This window comes from Garra rufa, chromosome 19 (assembly GCF_049309525.1).
Source record: "Garra rufa chromosome 19, GarRuf1.0, whole genome shotgun sequence".
Taxonomy (NCBI): Eukaryota; Metazoa; Chordata; class Actinopteri; order Cypriniformes; family Cyprinidae; genus Garra; species Garra rufa.
The window spans coordinates 11,226,793-11,252,922 of NC_133379.1; the positions used below are offsets into that span (position 1 = coordinate 11,226,793).

The window sequence follows — 26,130 nt, forward strand, 5'->3', positions numbered from 1 at the left end:
ACTAATTCTATATTTTGTTGTCCATTCTGTAATGATTGACTGAAAGAGCTCATATACTTGTTTGCAAGTTGTGAGGGTAAAATTAGCTTTTGTTGCATATTTTAAATGTTTTGGCGCGGTTAGAGCCTTTTGCAAACAAAATTTGTCATTTTCACTTAGTTTAAATAGCCTCTATCGCTATTTACACTTAGTGCAAATAGCCGCTGCCAATAAAGAATCCAATTTTTTATATTACGATCATTTTAAATAAACGATTTTTTTTTTCACTATAAAGAACCTTTTGTGCAATGGAAATGTTCTTAATGGAACCAGATTTCAAAAAGAACCTTTAATAAGGCCATGTGGGTTTTAAATCTGTCTTTCTCGCTCTAAAAAATTGTCATTGTGTATGATGTTGCATATGATTAGGCTACTGAATGAGCTGTGTGTGTGTGTGTGCTGTTGTACTGGGTGGCTTGCAAAGTTGTGTATGGTTGTCATAGCGGCGCTGTTCCTCCCACTCAAGCTCTGAGAGTTGCTCCTCCTCGCTCGTCAGCACTAGTTTTATTTAAAGAGTGAATGAGGAGAGCGCAGTTTTTCTGCTGTGGATACTCTTTGAATCAAATATGTCTCACACTGTGACTCTCACCGGTCCCTCGCCGTGGGGTTTTCGTCTGGTGGGTGGACGGGACTTCAGCACGCCGCTCACCATTTCAAGAGTACGTCTTTTCTTATTCTTCTCTTTAGTGATGAACTCTTTCACAGTGCCGGGTTGACAATGAAACGGAGGCGAGGGCCTCTTTACAACCGGCGTGCTATTTCACTGTAACGATGTGGCATGAAATTGCGTGGTTTAAGTCTGTAGATGAACTACTTCACAACTCTTCTCTTTTGTTTTGCGCTGTTTTTCGTGTCGGATCGGTTACAGTTAGTATAGAAAGTGACCGTGTCTTTACTTCTCAGGCTAATGATGTCTTTCCATTTGAAACGAAAAAATGTAATTTCACTTTATTTTTAACGCCATTGTGTCAATCAATCATGCTTTACTCTTTAAAATAACGGTTCTTTATTGGTATTGATGGTTCCATGAAGAACTTCGAACATGATGGAACCTTTCAAATGTAGAAAAGGTTCTTTAGATTTTTAAAATGTTCTTCAAAATGGTTCTTTTAAGACTGAAAGGTTCTTTGGGAAACCAAAAATGGTTCTTCTATGGCATCACTGCAAAAACAGCCTTTGAACCTTTATTTTTATAAGTGTTATAGTTAGATTTGTTATTTTATGCTTATTAAACACAATGGAGTTCTTTGGTTCCATTGAAATGTCAACAACATCTCTTAGGAGAAATAACAGGAGAAACATGAGACAGTTGTTGACTTACAGTTTGAGCATATAGCTGTACAATTAATAACCCTGGTCTGATAATTTGGTGTTGGGAGAATCTAAAGAAGAGGTGTGTGAGACCTCTGGCAATTTGGGCTCGGTTGAGAGAATGAGGAGTTGAGAGATTGAAGAGAAAACTGTGAAAAGCAGAAGACTATAGGAGAGATGGTTCACCCAGAAATGAAAATGATGACAGCATCATTTCCTCACCCTGAAGCTGTTCCAAACCTGAGTTTCTTTCTTCTTCAAAATATCTTCTTTCATGTTCAACAGAAGAAAAATCCTATACAGGTTTAGAATTGCATGAGGGTGAGTAAATGATGACAGAATTATGATTACAAACTGCTTCAAGGAGAGGTCTATGAGAAGCATATTTCAGATATTTCAGAGATCTCCTTTGTGATTTTCAGATTTCTTTGGGCGCTGACTTCGATGCTTCTCAAATGAATGAAAAGCTGAATCATGCTCGACAAACCCTATCATTTACTGCACATTTGTGGTCAGTAAATGCCTATGCCAGAAGAAATCTTATTCAGCAGCCTTCCACTTACATTGCCTTAGAAAAGCGGCAGCTGGTTTTCAGCAATTAATATTTACAGCCAGCCAGGGCTATCTGTGGTTGTGGATGTTTAGTCTACTCCAACCATCCATCCACCCATCCAGAATGGATGGAGTGGATGCAGGTACAGTTTTCAAGCTGTTAAAATCCAGATCCAGATATAGCCAGAGTAAGAACCAGAGTGTGATGCTGTGCAGACTAAAGAAACATCTGCAACTTGTAAAGATAGCAGCTCGATCGTACTGAAAGCTGGTGAAAGGTTCATCAGCACCACAGACTTGAATATGAAACTGGTAAAGCGAAGGCTCGGATATTTTGCATTCACATCCTATGAAGGTTTCCATCTGGCACTGTGGATATATTTCCCAGTAAATGCTGAGATTAATAGGTCAGCCACAGGTTTTGTTAGGGAAAGTGTCAGTTTGGGTTGCAGATGTTAAGATGTGTGTTGGCAAAATAGCCATATCTCCAGAATCAGAACGGAAACCATCCAATTTGAAAAGCAGTTTAAACACAACAATAGTGGGCAATTATTGACTCACTATTGTTCTATTTAATACTGAAAAGGTGCTCAACCCATATTGTTTAAAAGCACTGTATGAATAAAGGTGACTTGACAACCCAATGTTGTTAAAGTGGCAAATGCGTTGGTAATATTGAAAGTTGAAATCTGCAGTTGCAATAGCCGTATAGGGTCTCCACAACCTTGAGCCGTCGGCTTGTTGTAAAATGCCTTTGCTTCTGAGCTAATGGGTTGAACATTTGGTGTTTTCCTGGTGAATGTGAGAGAGGTGAGGTAAAAGCTGACTGAATCACTGCCAAGTGCAATACATAACAAATTGTCAGCGCTTGTCCAGACTGACAAAAGTGGCCGTCCTTTCACAGGAATTCACAGCCCCGTGTGATACAGAAGGCAGAATGCAGCATTGCTTTCACTACTTATCACTAAGTGAAAAGATCTGAATCTCATTTTCATTCCTAGGATAAACTTTTTAAGTTGTTCGAACCGGTTAAGCACGCACCGTCTCATAAACATATTTACTCTGTTAATCTTCAATGTCTGGCTGGCTCCCTTAGGGATTTCACAAGGCTAATTTATTGCATCCAGGGCCTTCCTCTTGTTATTGCTCTGTAAGGGCATGCAGTAATGCTGGCACGCTGCATCTCATTGTCCACAGTCGTTCAGCTCTGCATTCGCAACGCAGCCACATTCCTGGAAGCCATGTGACATTATTCAAAATGAGATTAGGTAGCAAATAGGAGATTTTCGAGCACAGGGCTCATCAAAGTTCGCAATTGTTCGGCGTCTTGCCAAGCAGCACTGTTAACGTTGAGTGTCTTTTCAACTGGTCGGTTGCAACTGAATAAAACTGGGTCGCTGCTCTATTCTGATAGGGTCAAGGACGGTAGAGAAAAAACAATGCTAAAATGCCAAGGATTGCTTAATCTCAATGCCCAAAAATAACTATTTCAATGCAGATGGCTAGGTAGAAACTTGGCAGATGCCAGCGCTGACAGGTTGCGTGACGTGCCTTCATCCTTGAAAAAAACAATACAACATAACAAACATTCAACAAAATATGTTCTAGTTTACGGTAAACATGGGTTCAGTTGCAACGAAGATAAACATGGTTTGTGCTGACCACAATGAAAGCATGATTCACTGTTGCATCGTAAGCATATTCGGTAATTCGTCTGGATTTGAATGAGAAATCTGGATCCTCAAGATTAACTGGTTTAGAACAATTGCTTTGTGTCATAAGAATTTGAGAGTAATAATTGATTTTTCTCTGCCGTGTTTATCACAAATGTAAAGTGTTTGGTCTGGAAGGACAAAAAAAAGGAGTGAAGGCTTGTGAGACATTCAGGATAGGTTGATGTAAATTATGCTTTTGATATTGTGGTACATTGCAAGCAACATTTAGAAAGTTTGGGATCAGTAAGATTTTTAATGTTTTTATAGAAGACTTTTCTGCTCATCACGGCTGTGTTTATTCGATTAACCCTTGAAGTGCCACCCCACATTTTTTAAAATAGACGTTAAAGTGTACTTTCCAAACTTAAATTGTTATAATTCACGAATGATTTGGAATATAGACCTAGGGTTGTATTTTTTTTTTTTTAAAGAAGGCAATCTGCAGATTATTGCAGAAGTAGAATAATTTAAAATTGCATCAAAAAAGTTAAAGTGTACTGTAAAGAATATGCACTGTACCCCATACATTTTTTATATAAAGTAAATATTTTACAAAATATGTTTGAATCCAAAGTGCTATAAAATTAAATAATTAAATAAGTTATGTTCCAAATTTGAAGTTGATATTAAAAAATGAGGTTCCTGTGAGATTTTATTTACCACAAACAGCCACCGGGTGCCATCAAAACTCCACAGATTTTTTTTAATGCATTTTTTCTGTCCCAAATGTCTAAATATTTCTGTCAATATTACATCTATCACAAAATAACCACCAAATATGATACCTTGAAAATAGTTTTCACAGAATGACTTTTGAGGATTTAAGCTTTCAGATGATATATAATTAATGACGATTACCAAAAAAATATGTGATGGAGAAAAAAGACAATGAAAGAAAGCACGCCAACTGGCCCACTGCTGGTTTAACCTTAAGGGGTTAAAAATGCAGAAAAAATAGTAATATTGAGAAATATTATTGCAATTTAAAATTGTGGTTTTCTATTTTAATATACTTTAAAATAGAATTTATTCCTGTGATCCAAAGCTGAATTTTCAGCATTACTCCAGTCTTCAGTGTCACATGATTTGTCAGAAATCATTCTAATTTGCTCTTTTTTTTTTATCAATGTTGGAAATAGTTGTGCTGCTTAATATTTTTTTGGAGTCTGTGATAATGTTTCAGGATTCCTTGATGATAAAAATGTTAAAAAGAGCAGTATTTGTTTCAAAGAAAAATCGTTTGTAACAAAACCGTTTAAAGTTTGGGGTTGATACATTTCTTTCTTTCTTTCTTTCTTTGATAGAAATTAATACTTTTATTCAGCAAGGGTGTGTTAAATTCACAAAAAGGTGATAGTAAAGACTTATATTGTTAGAAAAGATTTCTATTAAAAATCTTGTTAGATCTTAAAACATCTCAAATATCTTTTGAATGGCAATGCATATTCAATGTTTTCCAGTGTTCAGTAAACCAAAAATACATTTTCGGCAACCTACAGTGTACATGGCTCTTCATGGTATTCCCATTATGATCATTAAACATTTTATTGGATGTAAGGCTCATATTTTTATTTAGACAAGTGAACCAATCCTTTCTCCTCATCATTCTCTACATTGCCAAGTTTTGATAATGTATGTCCAATGTTTTCTCTGTAAAGCTTTTTTGGCCAAAACAAACTTGATTTATTTTAGAACAATGTCAAAATGTGTGTTTTCAAACTCAAAGAAAAAAGGTAGAAAAGCTGTCACTGTGGCAGTACTTTTTAGGTCATGAAATACATATTTAAGTTATGTGACAGCTTTTGTAGCTTTTTTTTTCTGAGAGTGTGAGGTCACATCACATGGTTTGTCCTCTGTAGCTTGTAATTTTAGCAGGGTAAACCAAGATGTTTTTAAGATAAAACACTGTGTTAGTATGACTCAGGACAGTCACGCACATGGCAATGAAGCTTGTTAAGTTAGTTAAAATTAGCCTTATTAGTAGAGAGTCAGTAGCTTCTGTTTACTAAACATTTAGGGCTGTACATACAGTATGTGCTTGGCCTATTATAGGCTATTTGCTGATTTAGTTAAGTGATGTGTCATGTAGTTAATGAGCTTGAGGTAGGCTAAATCTCACGTTAATACGACAGCCCTCAAGTGTCCTGTACTTAGGAACAATTACAGGCAATTTCCCGGCTTAACCTCTAAACTGGTATTTTTTGTGACATTTAAAGGTCTCTGAATACTTTGAGTTTATTGTATCTACAGTGTGTAATTATAGTGGATCTTTAGCAATAATGACTGTATCTAAATATCAAAGACTTTTAGCTTGTTTTTAATTTTTCTTACTAGGCAGACGAAATGGCCCAAAATATTATCTCAATATGTTTTTAAATTTATCAAGATATTTATTTACTGTTAATGGGAAAGGAAATGCTTTCCACATGTTTGTTAGACCTTGAGAATGAATGGAAAGGATTCATTTATGTATTTAAACTTCACAGAGAATTCAATTTAGGGCGCCCTGAAATCTTTTATTTTCAGCTAAATTCATTTTTTTGTGATTCTGTGATTTTATGATTCAATACAATGTATCATAAAAAACAATGGTTTCTAATTAAACAAATTAATACAATTTTAACATTTTAATCAACCTTTTAAAATGTAATTAAATGAAAACATAATTTACAACAAAACACTGTTGTTGTGCAGCATATTATTTTTTTTAAAAGCAATGTATAACTGACTGTATAAATTAATTAAAACATACAATAGTGATATTCCTTGAAATTATTATTATTATTTATTACTTTTACTTGAGAATTACCTTTTAGTATACAATAGTAATATATTTCTGTATAATTTCTTTTTTGGCAGGTTGTCGTGAAGGTCTTTCAGTTTTACTTTCAGTTTCAGTGTATATTTAAAAGTAGTTTTTCTCAAATGAAATGCTGAAAAGCTGGTGAAGTTCATGTCTCATATATTGAGATGCAGACAATGAAATCACCGCAAATAGAGCTGCATGATTCTGAAAAATGGAGACCACGATTCTCCCACGATTCTGAACTAAACAAAATAACGTGTGGCAAAATATTAATTGCTGCAGTCTATTTAAAAGTGTTTAAATCATTTAAATGAATTATTAAACATTTTAAAATATGTAACCCTGGACCACAAAACCAGTCTTAAGTAGCACGGCTATATTTGTAGCAATAGCATGAAGATACTTTGTAAATTTCCTACCGTAAATATATTAAAAATTAATTTTTGATTAGTAATATGCATTGCTAAGAACTTAATTTGGACAACTTTTGATTTTTCTGCAGCCTCTGATTCCAGATTTTCAAATAGTTGTATCTCGGCCAAATATCCCATCCTAACAAACTATACATCAATGGAAAACATATTTATTCAGCTTTCATGTAATGTATAAATCTCAATTTCAAAATAATTGACCCTTATGACTGGTTTTGTGGTCCAGGGTCGTATATGATCAATTTAATAGGCTACACCAATTTTTTTGATTAAAATGATGAAAAAGTGGTTTGAATGAATGATTTAATGACTCACTCATAAATAGGGCTGCAACGATTCGTCGACGTTGTCGACAAAAATCGATAATAGAAATAGTCGACAATGAATTTCATTGTCGATGTTGTCGCCAGACAACCGAGTGAGGCATCTTTCTGCCGAGAGTCGCACATACGCAGCTTATATGATGAGCGATAACATACAGAAATGGCGGCGTCCAACGCAGCAGCTGCGCGTACCAAAACACGCCCGTTTCACACATACTGCGTCTGCAGTGCGTTTTTTTTTTTCCACACCCATGTTAACGGATTAGAACGTTCACAATGTACGGACTGCAAACGCGTTCTGTGTGAAAGCAAAACGAGTCTGTGCTTCTTCTGCACCGCATACGTAACGCACACGGACTGTAGACGCACTGCAGAGTATGTATGAAACAGGAGTAAAGTTTGGGAGCATTTTAGCCTGCTACGGCGAATTAAAATATTACCTGCATGGTTTGTAAAGCAGTCCTTGCGCATCACGGCAGCACCTCTGTGATGCACGAACATTTAAAGAGAAAGCACGTCGGACAGTTGAATGAAACGGAGTTTAGCTGGCCTCGGTAAGATTTAAATAACATGGAAGCCAATACGTTTTGTTTTGGATATACATTTTTGTTTACTGTTTTATTGCTGCTGATGGTTTACAGGAAGAAAATGTTTACTTGATTTTAATTTATTTTTTCTTATAAAACAAGTGCCTGTCCATTAAAAAAAATTATAGAGTTTCTTAAATTATGCATTTATGTCTGTACTGACCGAGCACTGTGCCTAATTGGTTTTAGACAGGGCATTTTTATTTACTTTTAGTATGAATTGGCCTATCAGCAGCAAAATATGCATCTTTTATTGAAGTACCCCCTTCTTTCTTGTGTTTACTATAATTTTCCACATAATTAAAGCAATCTCATGCTAAATTTGAGAAAAATTGAATAATTATCCGATTAGTCGACTAATCGTTTCAATAGTCGGTGACTAGTCGACTATTAAAATAGTCGTTAGTTGCAGCCCTACTCATAAATACTTTACTTGTTTTATTACTGGACAAATCAGCATTTTTTTGAACAAATATCTTGAATTAATGATTCAATGACTCGCTCATAAATGCTTTACTTGTTTCATCACTGGATGAACCAGCGTTTTTGAACAAATATCTTGAATTAATGATTCAATGACTCGCTCATAAATACTTCACTTATTTCATCACTGGATGAACCAGCGTTTTTGAATAAATCTCTTGAATGAATGATTCAATGACTCATAAATACTTCACTTATTTCATCACTGGATGAATCAGCGGTTTTGCACAAATCTCTTGAATGAATGATTCAATGACTCATAAATACTTCACTTGTTTCATTACTGGATGAATCAGCGGTTTTGCACAAATCTCTTGAATGAATGATTCAATGTCTCCCTCATAAATACTTCACTTGTTTCGTCACTGGACGAATCAAACCTTTTGCACAAATCTCTTGAATGAATGATTCAATGTCTCCCTCATAAATATTTCACTTGTTTCATTGCTGGATGAATCAGCGTTTTTGAACGAATCTCTTAATTCAATGACAAATACTTTTTTTTTTTTTTACCAATTACTCATTGCCACCTAGTGAAAAAACAATACAATCAACAGAAACATTATTTGAAACGCCTATAACATTCAAATATGACTTGAATATGACTATTTTGATCGCTACCATAGACATCAATGTTTATATCCGAACTATAACCTTTAATCCCAGTATTTCTGTGATAATATTAATGACAATAAGAAATAATACTGGGTAGTAAAAAAGACTGTTTGTGAAGCTGTTTCTTTCCTAAACATGGTAACAGTCTGTCTCTGTCATTGTCATTTAAGATCGTGTGAGCGTTTGAATGAAGATTGCGATCTCTTTTAACAATTAATCGTTTGTAAGCCAGACAAATGCACCATTCGTTCACACAGAGAACCAAAAGTGCAGAGTTAACCTATTAGAGACAAGCGCTGACTGGCTGTTGTCGCATTTATTTCTGCTCTAGATTAATCCATATAGAGTAAAAATGTTCAGAGCTTATCATTGTTCTGAACATAAATTTTATTGTGACTCAAGATGATATTGTTTTATTGCCCAGCTCGAACTGTGTCATGATACAGCAGCAATCAACCGTACAATAGAATGTATTCTGATACCTGGTTTCTACATCTATCCATTTTTCAAACCACTTGTTGCAGACTGTGATTTCTACATGTAGCCTAATGGTCTGTATATAAGTTTTATTGTGAAATGAAGAATATAGATTTATAATATCGAACCATATCTAATGGCTAAAATGGCTATGTGCAATTCATCACTAAAAGTATATTTAGATCCAGAGATTATAAAAAAAAATGTTGGCTGCTGTAAAAATCACAAGACCACTTTTATCCCCATTATGAGATCTCAAAGGATGTGTGATATAAGGGTGAGTTACACAATATAATTACTGAAAATTGTTGTCATGTGTAGAGAACATCAGCAGCTGAAGGCTAACACATAAATGCTTTTACTATAATTGTTTAAAGTACTTTTAAAAAATATTGTGGGTCTTGCTTCTCATGAAAACTGTTTGTCATTAAAAACATGTCTGCATGAGTACTTCTCCATGAAATCAAAAGAAAAAACAAACAATGGTTTACTTGGTTTCAATTAATATTTATTATTATTATTATATTTTTTGAATAATTATTACAAAGATCTTTCGAATTATGATGTTATGAATATTATTTCCTTCCGCATTGTCGGCAAAATAAAAAAAAATAAAAAAAATAATAATAAAAATAAATAATCCAACATTCATTGCCGTTTCCAGCTGAAATTGCCACTAGTGGAAGTAAATTCCTTTTAAAATAAGTAACTTTTAATTCTTTTCACACAAATTATTGTTGAAGGGGCAGATTATTGATTAATAAACCTTTTTTTTACATGGTTTTTCTGCTCTTATTACCTCAGAACACTTTTGTGTGCATTATAGTGCAGGGGTTCCCAAACATTTTTGTCAGCAGATCCATTATATCTAAATTATTAGATTAATATTTTAATAATGTAACACATTAAATACTTTCAAGACAGCTGATGGTCACAGGACAAGCCTGTATTTATTTGATCCAAAGTACAGGAAAAACAGTAAAAATGTTGAAATATTTTTACTGTTTAAAATAACAGTTTTCTATTTAAATATATTTTAAAATGTAATTTATTCCTGTGATCAAAGCTGAATTTTCAGCATCATTACTTCAGTCTTCAGTGTCACATGATCTTTCAGAAATCATTCTAATATGCTGATTTGCTGTTCAAGTAACATTTTTTATTTTAATAATTATCAGTAGAATTTTTCAGGATTCTTTGATTAATAGAAAGATCCAAAGATCAGCATTTATCTGAAATAAAAAGCTTTTGTTAACATTATACACTATACCTATCAAAAGCTTCAGTAGAATTTTGGGTGGAAAATTATAGACATTAATACTTTTATTTAGCAAGGATGCTTTAAATTGATCTAACATGATGATAAAAAAAAACTTTCATAATGTTACAAAAGATTTCTATTTTAGATAAAAGCTTTCTATTCAGCAAAGAAACCTGAAAAGTCTACTCCGCTGTTTTCAACATAATAATACTAATACCAATAATAATAATAATAAATGTTTTATTTTATAAAATATTTAAATGAAATTATGATTATTGGTAGTAGTAGTAGTAGTTTGCTTTAATACTAATTTTAAAAAAAATTAAGACCAAAATATGTCACTGTTGCAAATTACAATTGTACTGCAAAGTAAAATTAAGTATTTGATAATAATTATAACAATAATTGTATTTTACACAATACTAATGTTTATGTCTAAAGTTTAAAAGTCTTCACTTTTAAATGTTCAAACCCTCAGGCTTATAACATTTCAGATCCTTGAGATTTTATTTTGGCAGAATACTGGTGAACTTTTGTCCACAAAAATATTGAAAATTATGCATAAATCATGTAAATAAAGAGAACATGGTGCTTGCAACGCCAAGGTCATTGGTTTCACTCCCAGGTAATGCATAATTGCACAGTACTTACAATAAATGTATTGTTTGTTGTACTAAATGTTCGTTTTTGATGTTTTTAATTGCTGTATTAATTTATATGATAAAAATGTGATAAAAGTGAGTTTTCTTTTTGCATTGCAACAGTAATGTTGTGATTTATTGATTGATTGATTGACTGATTGATGTTAGTTTAGTAAGTTAATCCCGTCAATAAAGTTTGGCTTTATCTCACTGAAGGTTTCCAGTCAGTCAGTCAGTAATAGTACCTTTGACTGCAGGCTCTGCAGTGTTTGTCTTGGGTGTGGTGCTTCCGTAACCTTTCTTTTGTTTGTCTTTTGTTAGATAACACCTGCGAGTAAAGCAGCGCTGGGCGACTTGTCCCCTGGAGACACCATCCTAGCCATCAATGGAGAAAGCACAGAGACCATGACACACATGGAGGCTCAGAACCGCATTAAAGCCTGCACAGATCAGCTGGTGTTGGTCATCAGCAGGTATATGCACCTTACTGTCTATACACTCACATGGTGCTTGTTTTCACAAAGATATGAGGCGACATGCACCTCTGTTTCATTCTCTATCAGAAAAAAAAGGTACAAAAGCTGTCACTGGGGTGGTAAACATACACAAAATATTTTTATGCGGAAGCAGCATGTCATATTCTTTTAGGTTACACAGGGAAAATTATCTTTTATAAAAATATATAATTTCAGTGCAATCTTTAAAATTTAATATTCACGCCAAACCATATCGCATTCTCTGGCATTGTTAGAATTAATATATATATATATATTTTTTCGGAATATACTAGGGATGTTATCTGAGTCATTGAATATTGAGTATCTGCTGATACCGAATCCCAATCTGATTGTGAATTCAAGTACATTAAAGTTATAATTTGGTTTCTCGGGGACAGGTACTCAAATGTAAAAAAAATAAACGGTAAGATTTTTTTAAATGTTTTTTAAAGAAGTCTCTTCTGCTCACCAAGCCTGCATTTATTTGATCCGAAGTACAGCAAAAACAGTACAATTGTGAAATAATTGTACTATTTAAAATGTGATTTCAAAGCTGAATTTTTAACATCATTACTCCAGTCACATGATCCTTTAGAAATCATTCATATATTCTGATTTGCTTCTTTAAAAAAAACATGCAGTGTTTCCCCTAGGTTTCCAGTGTTGGGGGGGGGGGGGGGGGGGCTTAGGGGGTTGGGTGCCGGTAGCCAACGTTACTTTTTTTTCCCCGGTACTTTACCCTACTTTGTGAAATAACGAAAACATTATTATAGACTTATTCAGTGGAAAAATAAGTCCAAAACTCTCTATTTTAACATTTTGAACAATAGGGCTCTACCAACTTTTGCTTTTTTTTTTTTTTTTTAATTCTTGTGTGTATTATTTTTTCTCATAATCAAATTAAAAGTATAAACATTTATTTATTTTTAATCAAATGAAAAATAAACCCTTTGAATTTTTGGCAAACAAACAGAGGTTTACTGTTAAAATCAATAAATAATAATTTAACATTTAAATAATAATTGTAGTATTTTTTCTACAATTAAGTGGTTAATCTTGTTATATTTATTTTTATCATATATATTGTTTCATGTCAATTATTTAAATAGGAATATATAAACAACTACATTATACTGTACAAAAGTAATACAAGACTAATGTTCTGTTACATGTTACTTTTATTTTGACAGGTTGCCTTGAAGTTTCTGTGTGTGTACAGCATGTTATGATGCTAGTTTTCTCAAATGAAACGGTAAAAGTGACACTCACAGCAGCTTTGGATATTGAGTTTATCTGTTCATGCGAGATGCAAATGCCCAAAATTAGCGGGAGCGTCACGTGTGCTTCAGTATATGCGTGTAGTAAAAGCGCGTCTCCACCATTCATACATACAGAGGCAAACGGAGCATGCAGGATTCATATTGAAACAGTCTTTTTGCATTTCAGTTTTCACAGACACTAGTCCATATCGCGATTTGAATGAAGTAACAGACCAACTTTTGATTTATTAATCCAAAAATCGACGAATTTACGTGGCATTTCGCGCTATAGTAGATTCGGTTTTTATGAATGGAGTCCGCGATCCCGTCTGTGTTTTCGCAGATGAGACATTGTAAACACGCGATCATGTAAAGACAGAAATGACATGCCTTCGTGTAAATAAGATAAATAACACAAGGCAATTTAGTTTGTTTAATAAAAGAACAATGTATAGCCCTGTTCTATAGGAAAGATAACCTTAATGACTTCTATTGTGATCTGACTTGCGCCCCCCTAAGATAATGGTAGGGGAAACACTGACATGTATTATTTTTATGATGTTAAAGGGATAGTTCACCCAAAAATGAAAATGTGATGTTTATCTGCTTGCCCCCAGGGCATCCAAGATGTAGGTGACTTTGTTTCTTCAACAGAACACAAACAAAGATTTTTAACTCAAACCGTTGCAGTCTGTCATTCATATAATGGCAGTCAATGGTTACCAAATCTTTAAGAGTAAAAAAAAACATACACAGACAAAACCAAATGAAACCCTGCAGCTCGTGGCGATACATTGAGGTCCTAAGACACATAACGATCGGTCTGTGCAAGAAACTGAACAGTATTTATAGCATTATTTACCTTTTATTCACTGCAACGTTCAGCTGTATGAAGCACGTTCACAACATCCGGCGCGTGACGCGTCAACATGATCTGTCAATGTAGTCAGTAAAAAGTCAACACTCCCAGATGAGTTCGCACATGGAAATGTAATCTTTTAGTTTTTAATCGGTTGCCAGAATCAGGATAAGCACAAGTGGTTCAGAGTTAAATAATGATATAAATACTGTGCAGTTTTTTGCACAGACCGATCGTTTTGTGTCTTAAGACCTCAATGTATCGTCACGAGCCGCAGGGTTTAATTTGGTTTTGTCAGTGTATGTTATTTTGATTCTCAAAGCCGTGGTTCCCATTGACTGCCATTATATGACTGACAGACTGCAACGGTTTGAGTTCAAAATCTTTGTTTGTGTTCTACTGAAGAAACAAAGTCACCTACATCTTGGATGCCCCGGGGGTAAGCAGATAAACATCACATTTTCATTTTTGGGGGAACTATCCCTTTAAAAAACATCTGAGTAGAATTTTTTTTAGGTTTCTTTGATTAATAGAAAGTTCAGCAGAGCATTTATCTGAAATGGAAACCTTTTGTAACATTCTAAATGTCTTTAGCTTAACGTTTGATCAATTTAAAGTAGGGGTTTTCAAACCTGTCCGGGAGTCCCCTCTGTCCTGACATTTTGTATGTCTCACTTGTTAGACACACCCAAATCAGGTCTTGCAGTCTCTAATAATGAGCTGATAATTCGAATCAGGTGTGTTAAATGAGGAAGACATGCAAAATATGCAGGGCAGGGGGTCCATTAGAACCGGTTTGAAAAGCCCTGATTTAAAGCGTCCCTGCTAAATAAAAGTATTAATTTCTAGAATTTCTTTCACAAAAAAAAAAAAAAAATTCTACTGACTCCAAGCTTTTTAATGGTATAGTGTATAATGTTAAAAAAAAGCTTTTTATGTCAGATAAATGCTGATCTTTGGATTTTTCTATTTATCAAATAATCCTGAAAGAAAAAATGTACTCCACTAATTTTTGAGAATTATAATAATAAAAACGTTACTTGAACAGCAAATCGACATATGTGACCCTGGACCACAAAACCAGTCTTAAGTCGCTGGGGTATATTTGTAGCAATAGCCAAAAATACATAGTATGGGTCAAAATTATAGATTTTTCTTTTATGCCAAAAATCATTAGGAAATTAAGTAAAGATCATTTTCCATTAAGATTTTTTGTAAAATACCTACTATAAATATATCAAAATGTAATTTTTGATTAGTAATATGCATTGTTAAGAACTTAATTTGGAGAACTTTAAAGGTGATTTTCTCAGTATTTAGATTTTTTTGCACCCTCAGATTCCAGATTTTCAAATAGATGTATCTCGGCCAAATATTGTCCTATCCTAACAAACCATACATCAATAGAAAGCTTATTTATTGAGCTTTCATATGTTGTATACATCTCAGTTTTGTAAAATTTTACCTTATGACTGGTTTTGTGGTCCAGGGTCACATATTAGAATGATTTCTAAAGGATCATGTGACACTGAGGACTGGAGTAAAGATGCTGAAAATGTAGCTTTGATCACAGGAATAAATTACATTTTACAATATATTTAAATAGAAAGCAGTTATTTTAAAAAGTAAAAATATTCCAAAATTTTACTGTCTTTGCTGTACTTTGTGTCAAATAAATGCAGGCTTGGTGAGCAAAAGAGACTTCTTTAAAAAAACATAAAATCTTACTGTTCAAAAACTTTAACTGGTAGTCAGACTTGACTCGGAGTCCAGGTTAAAAACTTCACACTTGACTTCAAGACTTGTAAAGTAACGCATTACTTTTTAATTGACAAGAAAATATCTGAGTTACTTTTTCCCTCATTTATTAATTAAAAGCTCTCCTGTCCCCATGTTGAGAGAAATTGTGAGTAAGATGTTACTTTATTCCTAGAATAAATGTGAACATGCATTAATTCATCTCTCACACTAAAAAAACCAGATACAGTATTCCTCAAAATGAATAAAAACAGTGAAATTCAACGCAAACTTGCAATCATTAAATATGTTAAATAATACAAATATCCTTTATGTATTTAATCCCATTTTATTAACCAATGTCTTTGCTTCCAACCTTCGATGATCCAATTGATCCGTAGTAATAATCAAAAATGACTCAAGATAGTCTTGCATTTCTTTTCCTTTTTTTATTGCTGAAGAGTAGACATTTTTTCTTCTGTGGTCTACTGTACAGACGTGTCTCTAAGCCTGAGGCTTTTGGTGTAAAAATGCTTTTACATTAGCCAAAAATAGAACTTTTTGTATTAAAAACAAACAAGCAAGCCCTGCCCAGATTTAAAAAGTACGTAACTCATTACTTTTCATAAAAAGTAACTTAATTTGTTACTTTTTTTAGGGAGTAACTCAATATTGTAATGCATTACTTTTAAAGGTAACTTTCCCCAACACTGCTTGTGAACATCTCTGATATAGACGGATACAAAACCTAATGTATTGTATGTACAATAAGCTGAATAAGTGCAACGTAAAGTGGAGATAAGGGTAGAAAGCAAGTCCAAAACAAGATGCAACTCATAGCAATGTGCCATGACAACAGCAGATAAAAGTAAATGGTAAATAAATGACTTTTGAGTGATTTGCATCAAATGCACTATACACAGAAGCTCAGAAGCTGGAACAGACATCAATGGTTAACGATTAGTTTAAAAAAAAATGCTAAATCAGCCCAGATCCCGATCCTTGAGCCAATTCTGTGTTGACAGAACAGAAACAAGCTGTGTTAATAGTACCATTCCATTTTTACACAACCACAGGAAACTTTGCACGTCATTCTGCCCAAAAGTATAACTAGACACTATGCCTTCAAAATGACAATATGTGACCCTGGCCCACAAAACCAGTCTTAAGTCGCTGGGGTATATTTGTAGTAATAGCCAAAAATACATTGTATGGGTCAAAATTATAGATTTTTCTTTTATGCCAAATTTTTTTTTTGTAAAATTCCTTTTATAAATATATCAAAATGTAATTTTTGATTAGTAATATGCATTGCTAAGAACTTAATTTGGAGAACTTTAAAGGTGATTTTCTCAGTATTTTGATTTTTTTTTGCACCCTCAGATTTCAGATTTTCAAATAGATGTATCTCTACCAAATATTGTCCTATCCTAACAAACCATACATCAATAGAAAGCTTATTTATTGAACTTTCATATGACGTATATATCTCAGTTTTGTAAAATTTAACCTTATGACTGGTTTTGTGGTCCAGGGTCACATATGATAAATGAAAATCCTTTTCACACAAGCAAAATTTTAATGCGCGGGTGTGAGATTGACCCAGAGGCATCATATGCTACATCTCGCCATATTTGGTGTGTGTTCTCTGAGCGAGCTGCTCTTGTTATTTGGAAAAGCCCTGACCTCTTGGTAGACCTGCCCATAGATCATCTTTTGACATTAAGTGGTACATTCACATAGGAGTAGTAAATTTATTTAAGGATACTCTGGGTTGTTTATACTCAGCATTCGACTGGGAACTTTAGAGACTCCTTTAGTTTCCCTCCACAGCTGATCGCATTTCAAAACCGTCAGCCTAACTTTTTTTTTAACACCAGTAAATCTACATGACTGGAGTAACAACAGAATTCTACATTTTGGTCAACATCTGATCTCTGCTGTCTTCATAGGTGTTTTTTATGGCCTGCGTGGATGGCCCTGTGAAGGTCATGTGACAGCATTGTAAATGCAAAAACATGGCCCCCCGTATCTATTGGTATGTGACCTTTAGCATATGCCAATGAGTCATTTGTATTAGTCTGTGCTCTTGCACGAGTTGTGCACTGGCACGATAAGCACGGTTTCATTCCAGTGTGCATGGATGTACTGGAGCAGGGCGGGAAACTGATTACAGACGCGTTCTGTTTTCTGTTTGTGGATGAAAATGCTGTTACTCAGACCACACCATCCAGAATCAAATTTAATCATTTACTTCTTGAGACCTTGTTTTATATTAATACCAAAAACAATCAAGAGACATATTATGCAAATTTGTGGAAACCGTTTTTAAAACTACTATAGCGGTTTGTTCACACTATTACGTTTAGATGAAAAGAATAAAGCAAGTCATATGTTATTCGTTGCTGTTTCGGTTGAGATGCATTGTAATGAGTGACACATTATGAATAAGCCAGTTCAGGTACAGCCAAAGAATGTGCTGCCTCTTTGAAAAACAAAACTTTTATAACCCATGTAAAAAAAAAAAAAGCATGCTCTACCAGTTAAATCAAATGTGCATGTCAGTTTAGATTTAAGAACAAGATTTAAGATTCAAGAGAAAACATTACTCTATTATTCTTGGGAAACTCTGTCATTTGTGCCAAAAGGAAGTTTTTATATTTACTTTTAGGAAATAATATTTTCCCACCAGGGATACAACTGTAATATACCACCATATTTATGTGCCCCTATAACATTCAGATTATGAGTCAACAAATATGAGTTTTTCAGTGGTTACTAATGAGTTTCTTTTTCAAATTCAGTCACTTTTTTTATGCAACACTATAATGCGTTACTTTCCATAAAAAGTAACTGAGTTAGTTACTATTTGTGGAAAGTAACTCAATTAATTACTTTTTTATGCAATATTGTAATGCATTAGTTTCCATAAGTAGTAACTGAGTTAGGTGCTATTTGTGGAAAGTAACTCAATTAATTACTTTTTTATGCAATATTGTAATGCATTAGTTTCCATAAGTAGTAACTGAGTTAGGTGCTATTTGTGGAAAGTAACTCAATTAATTACTTTTTTATGCAATATTGTAATGCATTAGTTTCCATAAGTAGTAACTGAGTTAGGTGCTATTTGTGGAAAGTAACTCAATTAATTACTTTTTTATGCAATATTGTAATGCATTAGTTTCCATAAGTAGTAACTGAGTTAGGTGCTATTTGTGGAAAGTAACTCAATTAATTACTTTTTTATGCAATATTGTAATGCATTAGTTTCCATAAGTAGTAACTGAGTTAGGTGCTATTTGTGGAAAGTAACTCAATTAATTACTTTTTTATGCAATATTGTAATGCATTAGTTTCCATAAGTAGTAACTGAGTTAGGTGCTATTTGTGGAAAGTAACTCAATTAATTACTTCTTTATGCAATATTATAATGCATTAGTTTCCATAAGTAGTAACTGAGTTAGGTGCTATTTGTGGAAAGTAACTCAATTAATTACTTCTTTATGCAATATTGTAATCCATTAATTTCCATAAAAAGTAACTAAGTAACTCAAATAGTTACTTTTTGATGCAATATTGTAATGCATTACTTTCCATTAAAAAGTAACTAAGTAACTCAAATAGTTACTTTTTATGCAACACTAATAATAACTTAATAATAACTTAGTTACTTTTTTATGCAATAATGTAATGCATTACCTTCCATAAAAATTAACTAAGAAACTCAATTATTTTAATGCAATATTGTAATGCATTACTTTCCATGATAAGTAACTAAGTAACTCAATTAGTTACTTTTTTGTGCAATAATGTAATGCATTACCTTCCGTAAAAATTTAATAAAATCAATTAGTTATTTTTTTATGCAATGTTGTAATGCATTGCTTCCCATAAAAAAAATAACAGAAGTAACTAAATTACTTACTTTTTATGCAATAATATCATGCATTACTTTTAATGCATTGCAATATTAAGTTTTGGTGTGCCTTTCAATAAATGATAGAATATCATTTAAAATGTAAAAGTCAATTAAATGTTACTTTTTCAGAAAAAAACAATAAGTAATGCAAAAACAATGCAATGCATTACTTTCCATATAAAGTAACTAAAGTAACTCAATTAGTTACTTCTTTATGCAATATTGTAATGCATCACAGAATATCATTTAAAATGTAAACTTATTTACAGTTACTTTTTTAAATATTTAATAAAAAAGAAAAAAGCATTTAAAAAAGCCATCGCATTATCGTTATTGCAATATTGTAATGCATTACTTTCTATTAAAATGTAACTAAGAAACTCAATTAGTTACTTTTTTTGTGCAATGTTGTAATGCATTACTTTCCATAAAAAGTAACTAAGAAACTCAAGAAGTTACTTTTTAATGCAACATTGTAATGCATTACTTTTCCATAAGTAGTAACTGAGTTATTTATTATTTGTGGAAAGTAACTCAATTAGTTACTACTTTATGCAGTATTGTAATGCATTACTTTCCATAAAAAGTAACTAAGAAACTCAATTAGTTGTTTTAATGCAATGTTGTAATGCATTACTTTCCATAAAAACTAACTAATAACTTAATTTGTTACTTTTTATGCAATATTGTAATACATTACTTTCCATAAAAAGTAACAAAAGTAACTGAATTAGTTACTTTTTATACAATAATGTAATGCATTACTTTTAATGCATTAGAATATTACGTTTTGGTGTGCCTTTCAATAAATGACAGAATATCACTTAAAATGTAAAAGTTAATTACATTACTTTAAAAAATAAATAAATGAATAAATAAATAAAAAGCCTAGCCCAGGTGACAAAAAATAATGCAAAAACAATGTAATTGTGAGGAAGTCATGGCAGTATCCGGAGACGTTGGATCCATACGCAACAGTTTATTAATCAAACACAACGGTAACAGGCAGGGGTCAATAACAGCGGACTGGAACAACGTAGACAAACCGGGAGAGTTAGTAATAGTCCAGGCAGAAGGTCGGGGCTGGCGGCTGACAGAAAGAGTAGTCCGATTGGCAGGCGTGGGTCGATATAGGGCAGGCGGCAATCGTGCAAACAGCGGGTAAACAGTCCGGTTGGCAACAGGTAGACAGTCCGATATAAGAACGCTCAGGATTGCAAACATAACAACAAAACTTCGCGAAGACCGCTCCAGCGCGGTCTTCCTAAATGGCCGCCAAACGGGAAGTGACCCGAGAGACCCGGAACAGGAAGGGTGAGCGCCAGGTACGGGGAATGCTGGGAAAGGTAGTTCTAATACTCCGGTGAGAGTTCCCGCTGGCGGTGGTCGGAGGGAGCCACAGAGACCGCTTCTGTGACAGAGCCCCCCCCCTGCGAGCGACTCCTGGCGCGAGGAGGAACCCGACGCCGGGGTCTGCCCCGTCCACGGGGAGCTGGCCGATCTGGATGTGTGTTGTGGAATTCAGCAGTTAGGGAGGGGTCGAGGATGTTCTCAGCCGAGACCCAGGATCTCTCCTCGGGACCGAACCCCTCCCAATCGACCAGATATTGCAGACGACCGCTCCGGCGTCGGGAGTCCAAGAGGGAGTTAACCCGGTAAGCCTCCTCGCCGTCGATGATGAGGGGGGGAGGCCCCTGTGTCGCGGTCCCTTCTAGGTTCTCCGCTCCTCCCGGGTCGCCAGCAGGCTTAAACAGAGAGACATGGAACGTGGGTGAGATACGATAATTTGAGGGTAGCTCGAGTCGAAATGAAACAGGAGTAATTTGTTTGATTATCTTAAAGGGACCCACGTACCTGGGGCTCAGCTTTCTGCAGGGTAGACGTAGTCGGAGGTCCCGGGTCGAGAGCCAAACCCATTGTCCTGGCTGGTACGGAGGGTTGGGCCGGCGTCGGCGATTGGCCTGGGTTTCAGTCTGTCGGACCGCTCTTTGTAGGTGTACGTGAGCCCGGTTCCAGACCTCCTCGCTGCGTTGGAACCAGGAGTTGACCGCGGGTAGATCAGATGGCTCCCCTGACCAGGGGAATAGAGGGGGCTGGAAGCCTAGGGCACACTGGAAAGGGGTGAGATTGGTAGAAGCCTTACGTATGGAGTTCTGTGCGTATTCTGCCCAGAAGAGGAAGCGGCTCCAGTCCTCCTGGTGGTCCTGGCAGTAGGAGCGTAAAAAGCGGGTCAACTCCTGGTTCAGTCTCTCGGCCTGCCCGTTGGACTCCGGGTGGTAGCCTGAGGTGAGGCTGATATTGACTCCTAGGAGGCGGAAGAAGCTGGACCAGAGACGTGAGGTAAACTGAGGTCCGCGGTCTGATACAATGTCCTCCGGTAGTCCGTAGAACCGGAATACAGAGTTGCAGAGGACCTCGGCCGTCTCCATGGCCGTGGGCAGTTTCTGCAGCGGTACGAACCTGCAGCCCTTAGAGAAGCGATCCACGATAGAGAGGATGGTAGTATATCCGTTGGAGAGTGGCAAGTCGGTAATGAAATCGATGGCAATGTGGGACCAGGGTCTTTGAGGAATGGGTAGCGGTTGAAGCAGTCCAGCAGGCAACTGTCGAGGGACCTTGGAGGTGTTACATGCTCTACAGGCTCTAATATAAGCGATGGTGTCGGGGCGTAGTGTGGGCCACCAGAAGCGGTTGCGTAGTAGTTGGAGAGTAGTCGTGATACCTGGGTGGCCAGAACTGGGGAGTGAGTGTACCTCAGTCAGCACCCGTGTGCGAAGGGCCTCGGGAACATAAGTGAGAGTAGCCGGGCAGTTCTCTGGTGTGGGGTCGTTGGTTTGACCTTCAGCTATTTCAGTCATGATATCCCAGGAGACTGGGGCGACAATTAAAGATGCCGGTAATATGGACTCTGAGGCGGAGGTGAAGAGTTCCGGCTCATGGATGCGAGACAGGGCGTCCGCCTTGGTGTTCTGGGCTCCCGGTCTGTAGGTTACTTGGAACTGGAAACGAGTGAAGAAGAGAGCCCATCTAGCTTGGCGATGATTTAGAACCTTAGCCGAACGGAGGTACTCCAGGTTTTTATGGTCGGTAAGGACGGTAAAAGGTTCCTTAGCCCCTTCCAGCCAGTGTCTCCACTCCTCCAATGCCAGTTTGATAGCCAGCAGTTCACGATTGCCTACATCGTAGTTTCTCTCAGCGGACGTCAGCTTGTGTGAGAAATAGGCGCATGGGAAGGTCTTAGGAGGCTCCCCCTGCCTCTGAGAGAGTACGGCGCCCACGCCGGTGCTGGACGCATCAACTTCCAAGAGAAAGGGTCGGTTGGGGTCGGGGTGATGCAGAATGGGAGCCGTGGTGAACCTTTGACGGAGGTCATGAAAGGCCTGAATGGCATCGGGCGGCCAGGTGAGGTGGACGTTACCCTTCTTTACCATTGATGTCAAAGGGGCAGCCACGGAGCTGAAGTGACGGATGAAGCGGCGGTAGAAGTTGGCGAACCCGAGGAATCTTTGGAGCTCCTTTAGCGTCTTGGGTCTGGGCCAGTTACGAACAGCCTCTACCTTGTTCTCATCCATTGCCACTCCCTCACTGCTGATTACATAGCCAAGAAAGGTTATCTTCTCCTGGTGAAACTCACATTTCTCCTGTTTGGCATATAGCTGGTGTTGAATGAGGCGTTGGAGAACCTGCCTGACGTGTTGGATGTGTTCGGCATAATTGTTAGAATAAATCAGGATATCATCTATGTAGACTATCACCCATCGGTTGAGCATATCCCGGAACACATCGTTTATGAATGCCTGGAAGTACGATGGACTGTTGGCTAGGCCGAAGGGCATTACCCGGTACTCATAGTGGCCAGATGTGGTCGAGAAGGCCGTCTTCCACTCATCCCCCTGCCGGATGCGGACGAGATTGTAGGCGGAGCGCAAGTCCAGCTTTGTGAAGATCTTGGCAGTTCGTAGTTGCTCCAGAGCTGATGGGACGAGTGGGAGAGGATACCGGTATTTAACCGTGATGTCATTGAGGGAACGGTAGTCTATGCAAGGACGGAGGCCTCCGTCTTTCTTCTTCACGAAGAAGAATCCTGCCGAGGCGGGAGATGTAGATGGACGAATGAATCCCTTAGCCAGCTCCTCCTGGATGTAGTTACTCATGGCCTCCGACTCCGGCTGAGATAGAGGGAAGATCCGTCCTCTAGGTGGCGTGGAACCGGGAAGCAGGTCGATGGCACAGTCGCAGGCTCGATGGGGAGGTAGATGGGTGGCTTTAGTCCGACTGAAGGCCTCGAGTAAGTCCTGGTAGACGGTGGGTATGCTTTCCCTGGAGATGGGTTGTGCAGGAGGGTCTGAGGAGAGTGGAGTCCGCTTGCAACGTTCCCTGCAGTGAGATGACCAGTGCGTGATTGAGCCCTGAGTCCAAGAAATGACGGGTTCGTGTAGATTGAGCCAGGGGTAGCCGAGGATGATGGGTGTCTGGGGAGATGATATAATGAAAAACCGGATGGTTTCCTGATGGGATGGCTCGATGCACAGCGTGATGTCCTGGGTGGTGCTGTCTATGCGTCCGGAGCCTAATGGTCGCCCGTCGAGGGCTTCCACTGCCAAAGAGGGAACACAGGAGAGAGTGGGAAGACGATTACTGTTTACGAAGTCTGAGTCAATGAAGTTACCCGCGGCTCCAGAGTCAATCAGAGCCGTGGCGTTAACAACGGTATCATCATATAGTAATTTCACTGGAATTTCACATCGATTGAGGGGAGACGGGATCTTACTCACCGAGGTGGGTGGACGAGGTGGTCTAGTGGGACAGGTGGCCCGGATGTGTCCAGCCTGGCCGCAGTACAGACAGAGATTGTCCCTGAGGCGTCTCTCTCTTTCCTCAGGGGAAATCTTGGTCCTACCCAGTTGCATAGGTTCCGGCTGAGCCTCAGCGGAGAAAGAGGAAGGTAGAGGAGAGGTGAGCGGACGAGTGGGCTTGCGAGCTCTCATTATGTTGTCGACTCGGATAGACAGATCTATGTACTGTTCAAGGGAGAGCCCCTCGTCACGGCAAGCCAGCTCCATCTGTAGCTCCGAGTTGAGACCCCGGCGGTAATGCACTTTGAGCGGTTCGTCGTTCCATCCGCTCTGCGCTGCCAGAGTTCTGAAGGAAAGCGCATAGTCAGCGGCTGTGCGTTTACCTTGACGCAGCGTCACAATCTGCTCCCCTGACTCACTGTTTTCTGAGCTAGGTTGAAATACCTCTCTGAAGCGTTGGAGGAATGCAGTGAAGGAGGGGAACGTGGGCTGGTCAATTCTCCAGACCGCTGTAGCCCAATCCAGAGCTCTCCCCGAGAGAAGTGAACACACAAATGCGATTCTTCCATCATCAGTCGGATATAAGTGCGGTTGTTGATTTACAAAGAGTGAGCACTGTAGCAAGAAGCCTTTGCACTTACTTGGTGTTCCATCAAACTTCTCCGGAAAAGCTAATCGGGGACTGGCCGTCGGGGCTTGAACAATGGGTGCTGGCATTGGAGGAGGAGGAGGAGCGATGGGTTGAGCGACCGGAGCAGGCGGCATTTGAAACCCCTGTAACATCTGAGCCAGCTGCTCGGTTACCTTGGTGAGCTTCTCCAGCTGAGTCTGGTGCACGGATAGAATTGATGCTTGGGCAGATAGTTCCGAGGTGATCTGTTGAACTGTCGCTGGATCCGTTAGCGGCGAAGTTTTCTGTGAGGAAGTCATGGCAGTATCCGGAGACGTTGGATCCATACGCAACAGTTTATTAATCAAACACAACGGTAACAGGCAGGGGTCAATAACAGCGGACTGGAACAACGTAGACAAACCGGGAGAGTTAGTAATAGTCCAGGCAGAAGGTCGGGGCTGGCGGCTGACAGAAAGAGTAGTCCGATTGGCAGGCGTGGGTCGATATAGGGCAGGCGGCAATCGTGCAAACAGCGGGTAAACAGTCCGGTTGGCAACAGGTAGACAGTCCGATATAAGAACGCTCAGGATTGCAAACATAACAACAAAACTTCGCGAAGACCGCTCCAGCGCGGTCTTCCTAAATGGCCGCCAAACGGGAAGTGACCCGAGAGACCCGGAACAGGAAGGGTGAGCGCCAGGTACGGGGAATGCTGGGAAAGGTAGTTCTAATACTCCGGTGAGAGTTCCCGCTGGCGGTGGTCGGAGGGAGCCACAGAGACCGCTTCTGTGACAGTAATGCATTACTTTCCATATTAAGTAACTCGATTAGTTACTTTTTATGCAATAATGTAAAGCATTACTTTTTAAAGTTACTTTCCCCAACACTGATTACAATATTAAGTTTTGGTGTTCCTTAAATCACAAAACCGCTTTAAGCATTATGGGGATGAACGTCTGTGTAAATTAGCTGATAACATCCGTAACTAGCAAACATCTTTACTTCATCTTCACATTATCTACAGGCAGCCTTCTTGCTTTTTATTTACGCTGGTGGTGATGAATTGCAGACATGTAAATAATATTCTGATGGAAAAATAAATCTTTAAAAAAAGTTTAGCATTACTAGTCACATATTTGAAATAATGTGATTTAATTTAATCAGTGTGAATCAGTATGACATACACCAAACACACGGCTCTGTTTATAA

At 37.4% G+C, this 26,130-nt stretch overlaps 1 protein-coding gene across 1 annotated transcript in view; it reads left to right on the plus strand.

Moving 5' to 3' along the window:
* Positions 1-554: 554 nt before the first annotated feature.
* The window catches only part of pdlim4 (PDZ and LIM domain 4), a 77,396-nt gene continuing 51,820 nt past the window's right edge, over positions 555-26,130 (plus strand). The window contains exons 1-2 of the mRNA XM_073824260.1: positions 555-698; positions 11,563-11,714. Of these exons, the coding sequence (XP_073680361.1) occupies positions 606-698; positions 11,563-11,714 (245 nt within the window). The 5' untranslated portion in view covers positions 555-605. The remainder of the gene's footprint in view (positions 699-11,562; positions 11,715-26,130) is intronic.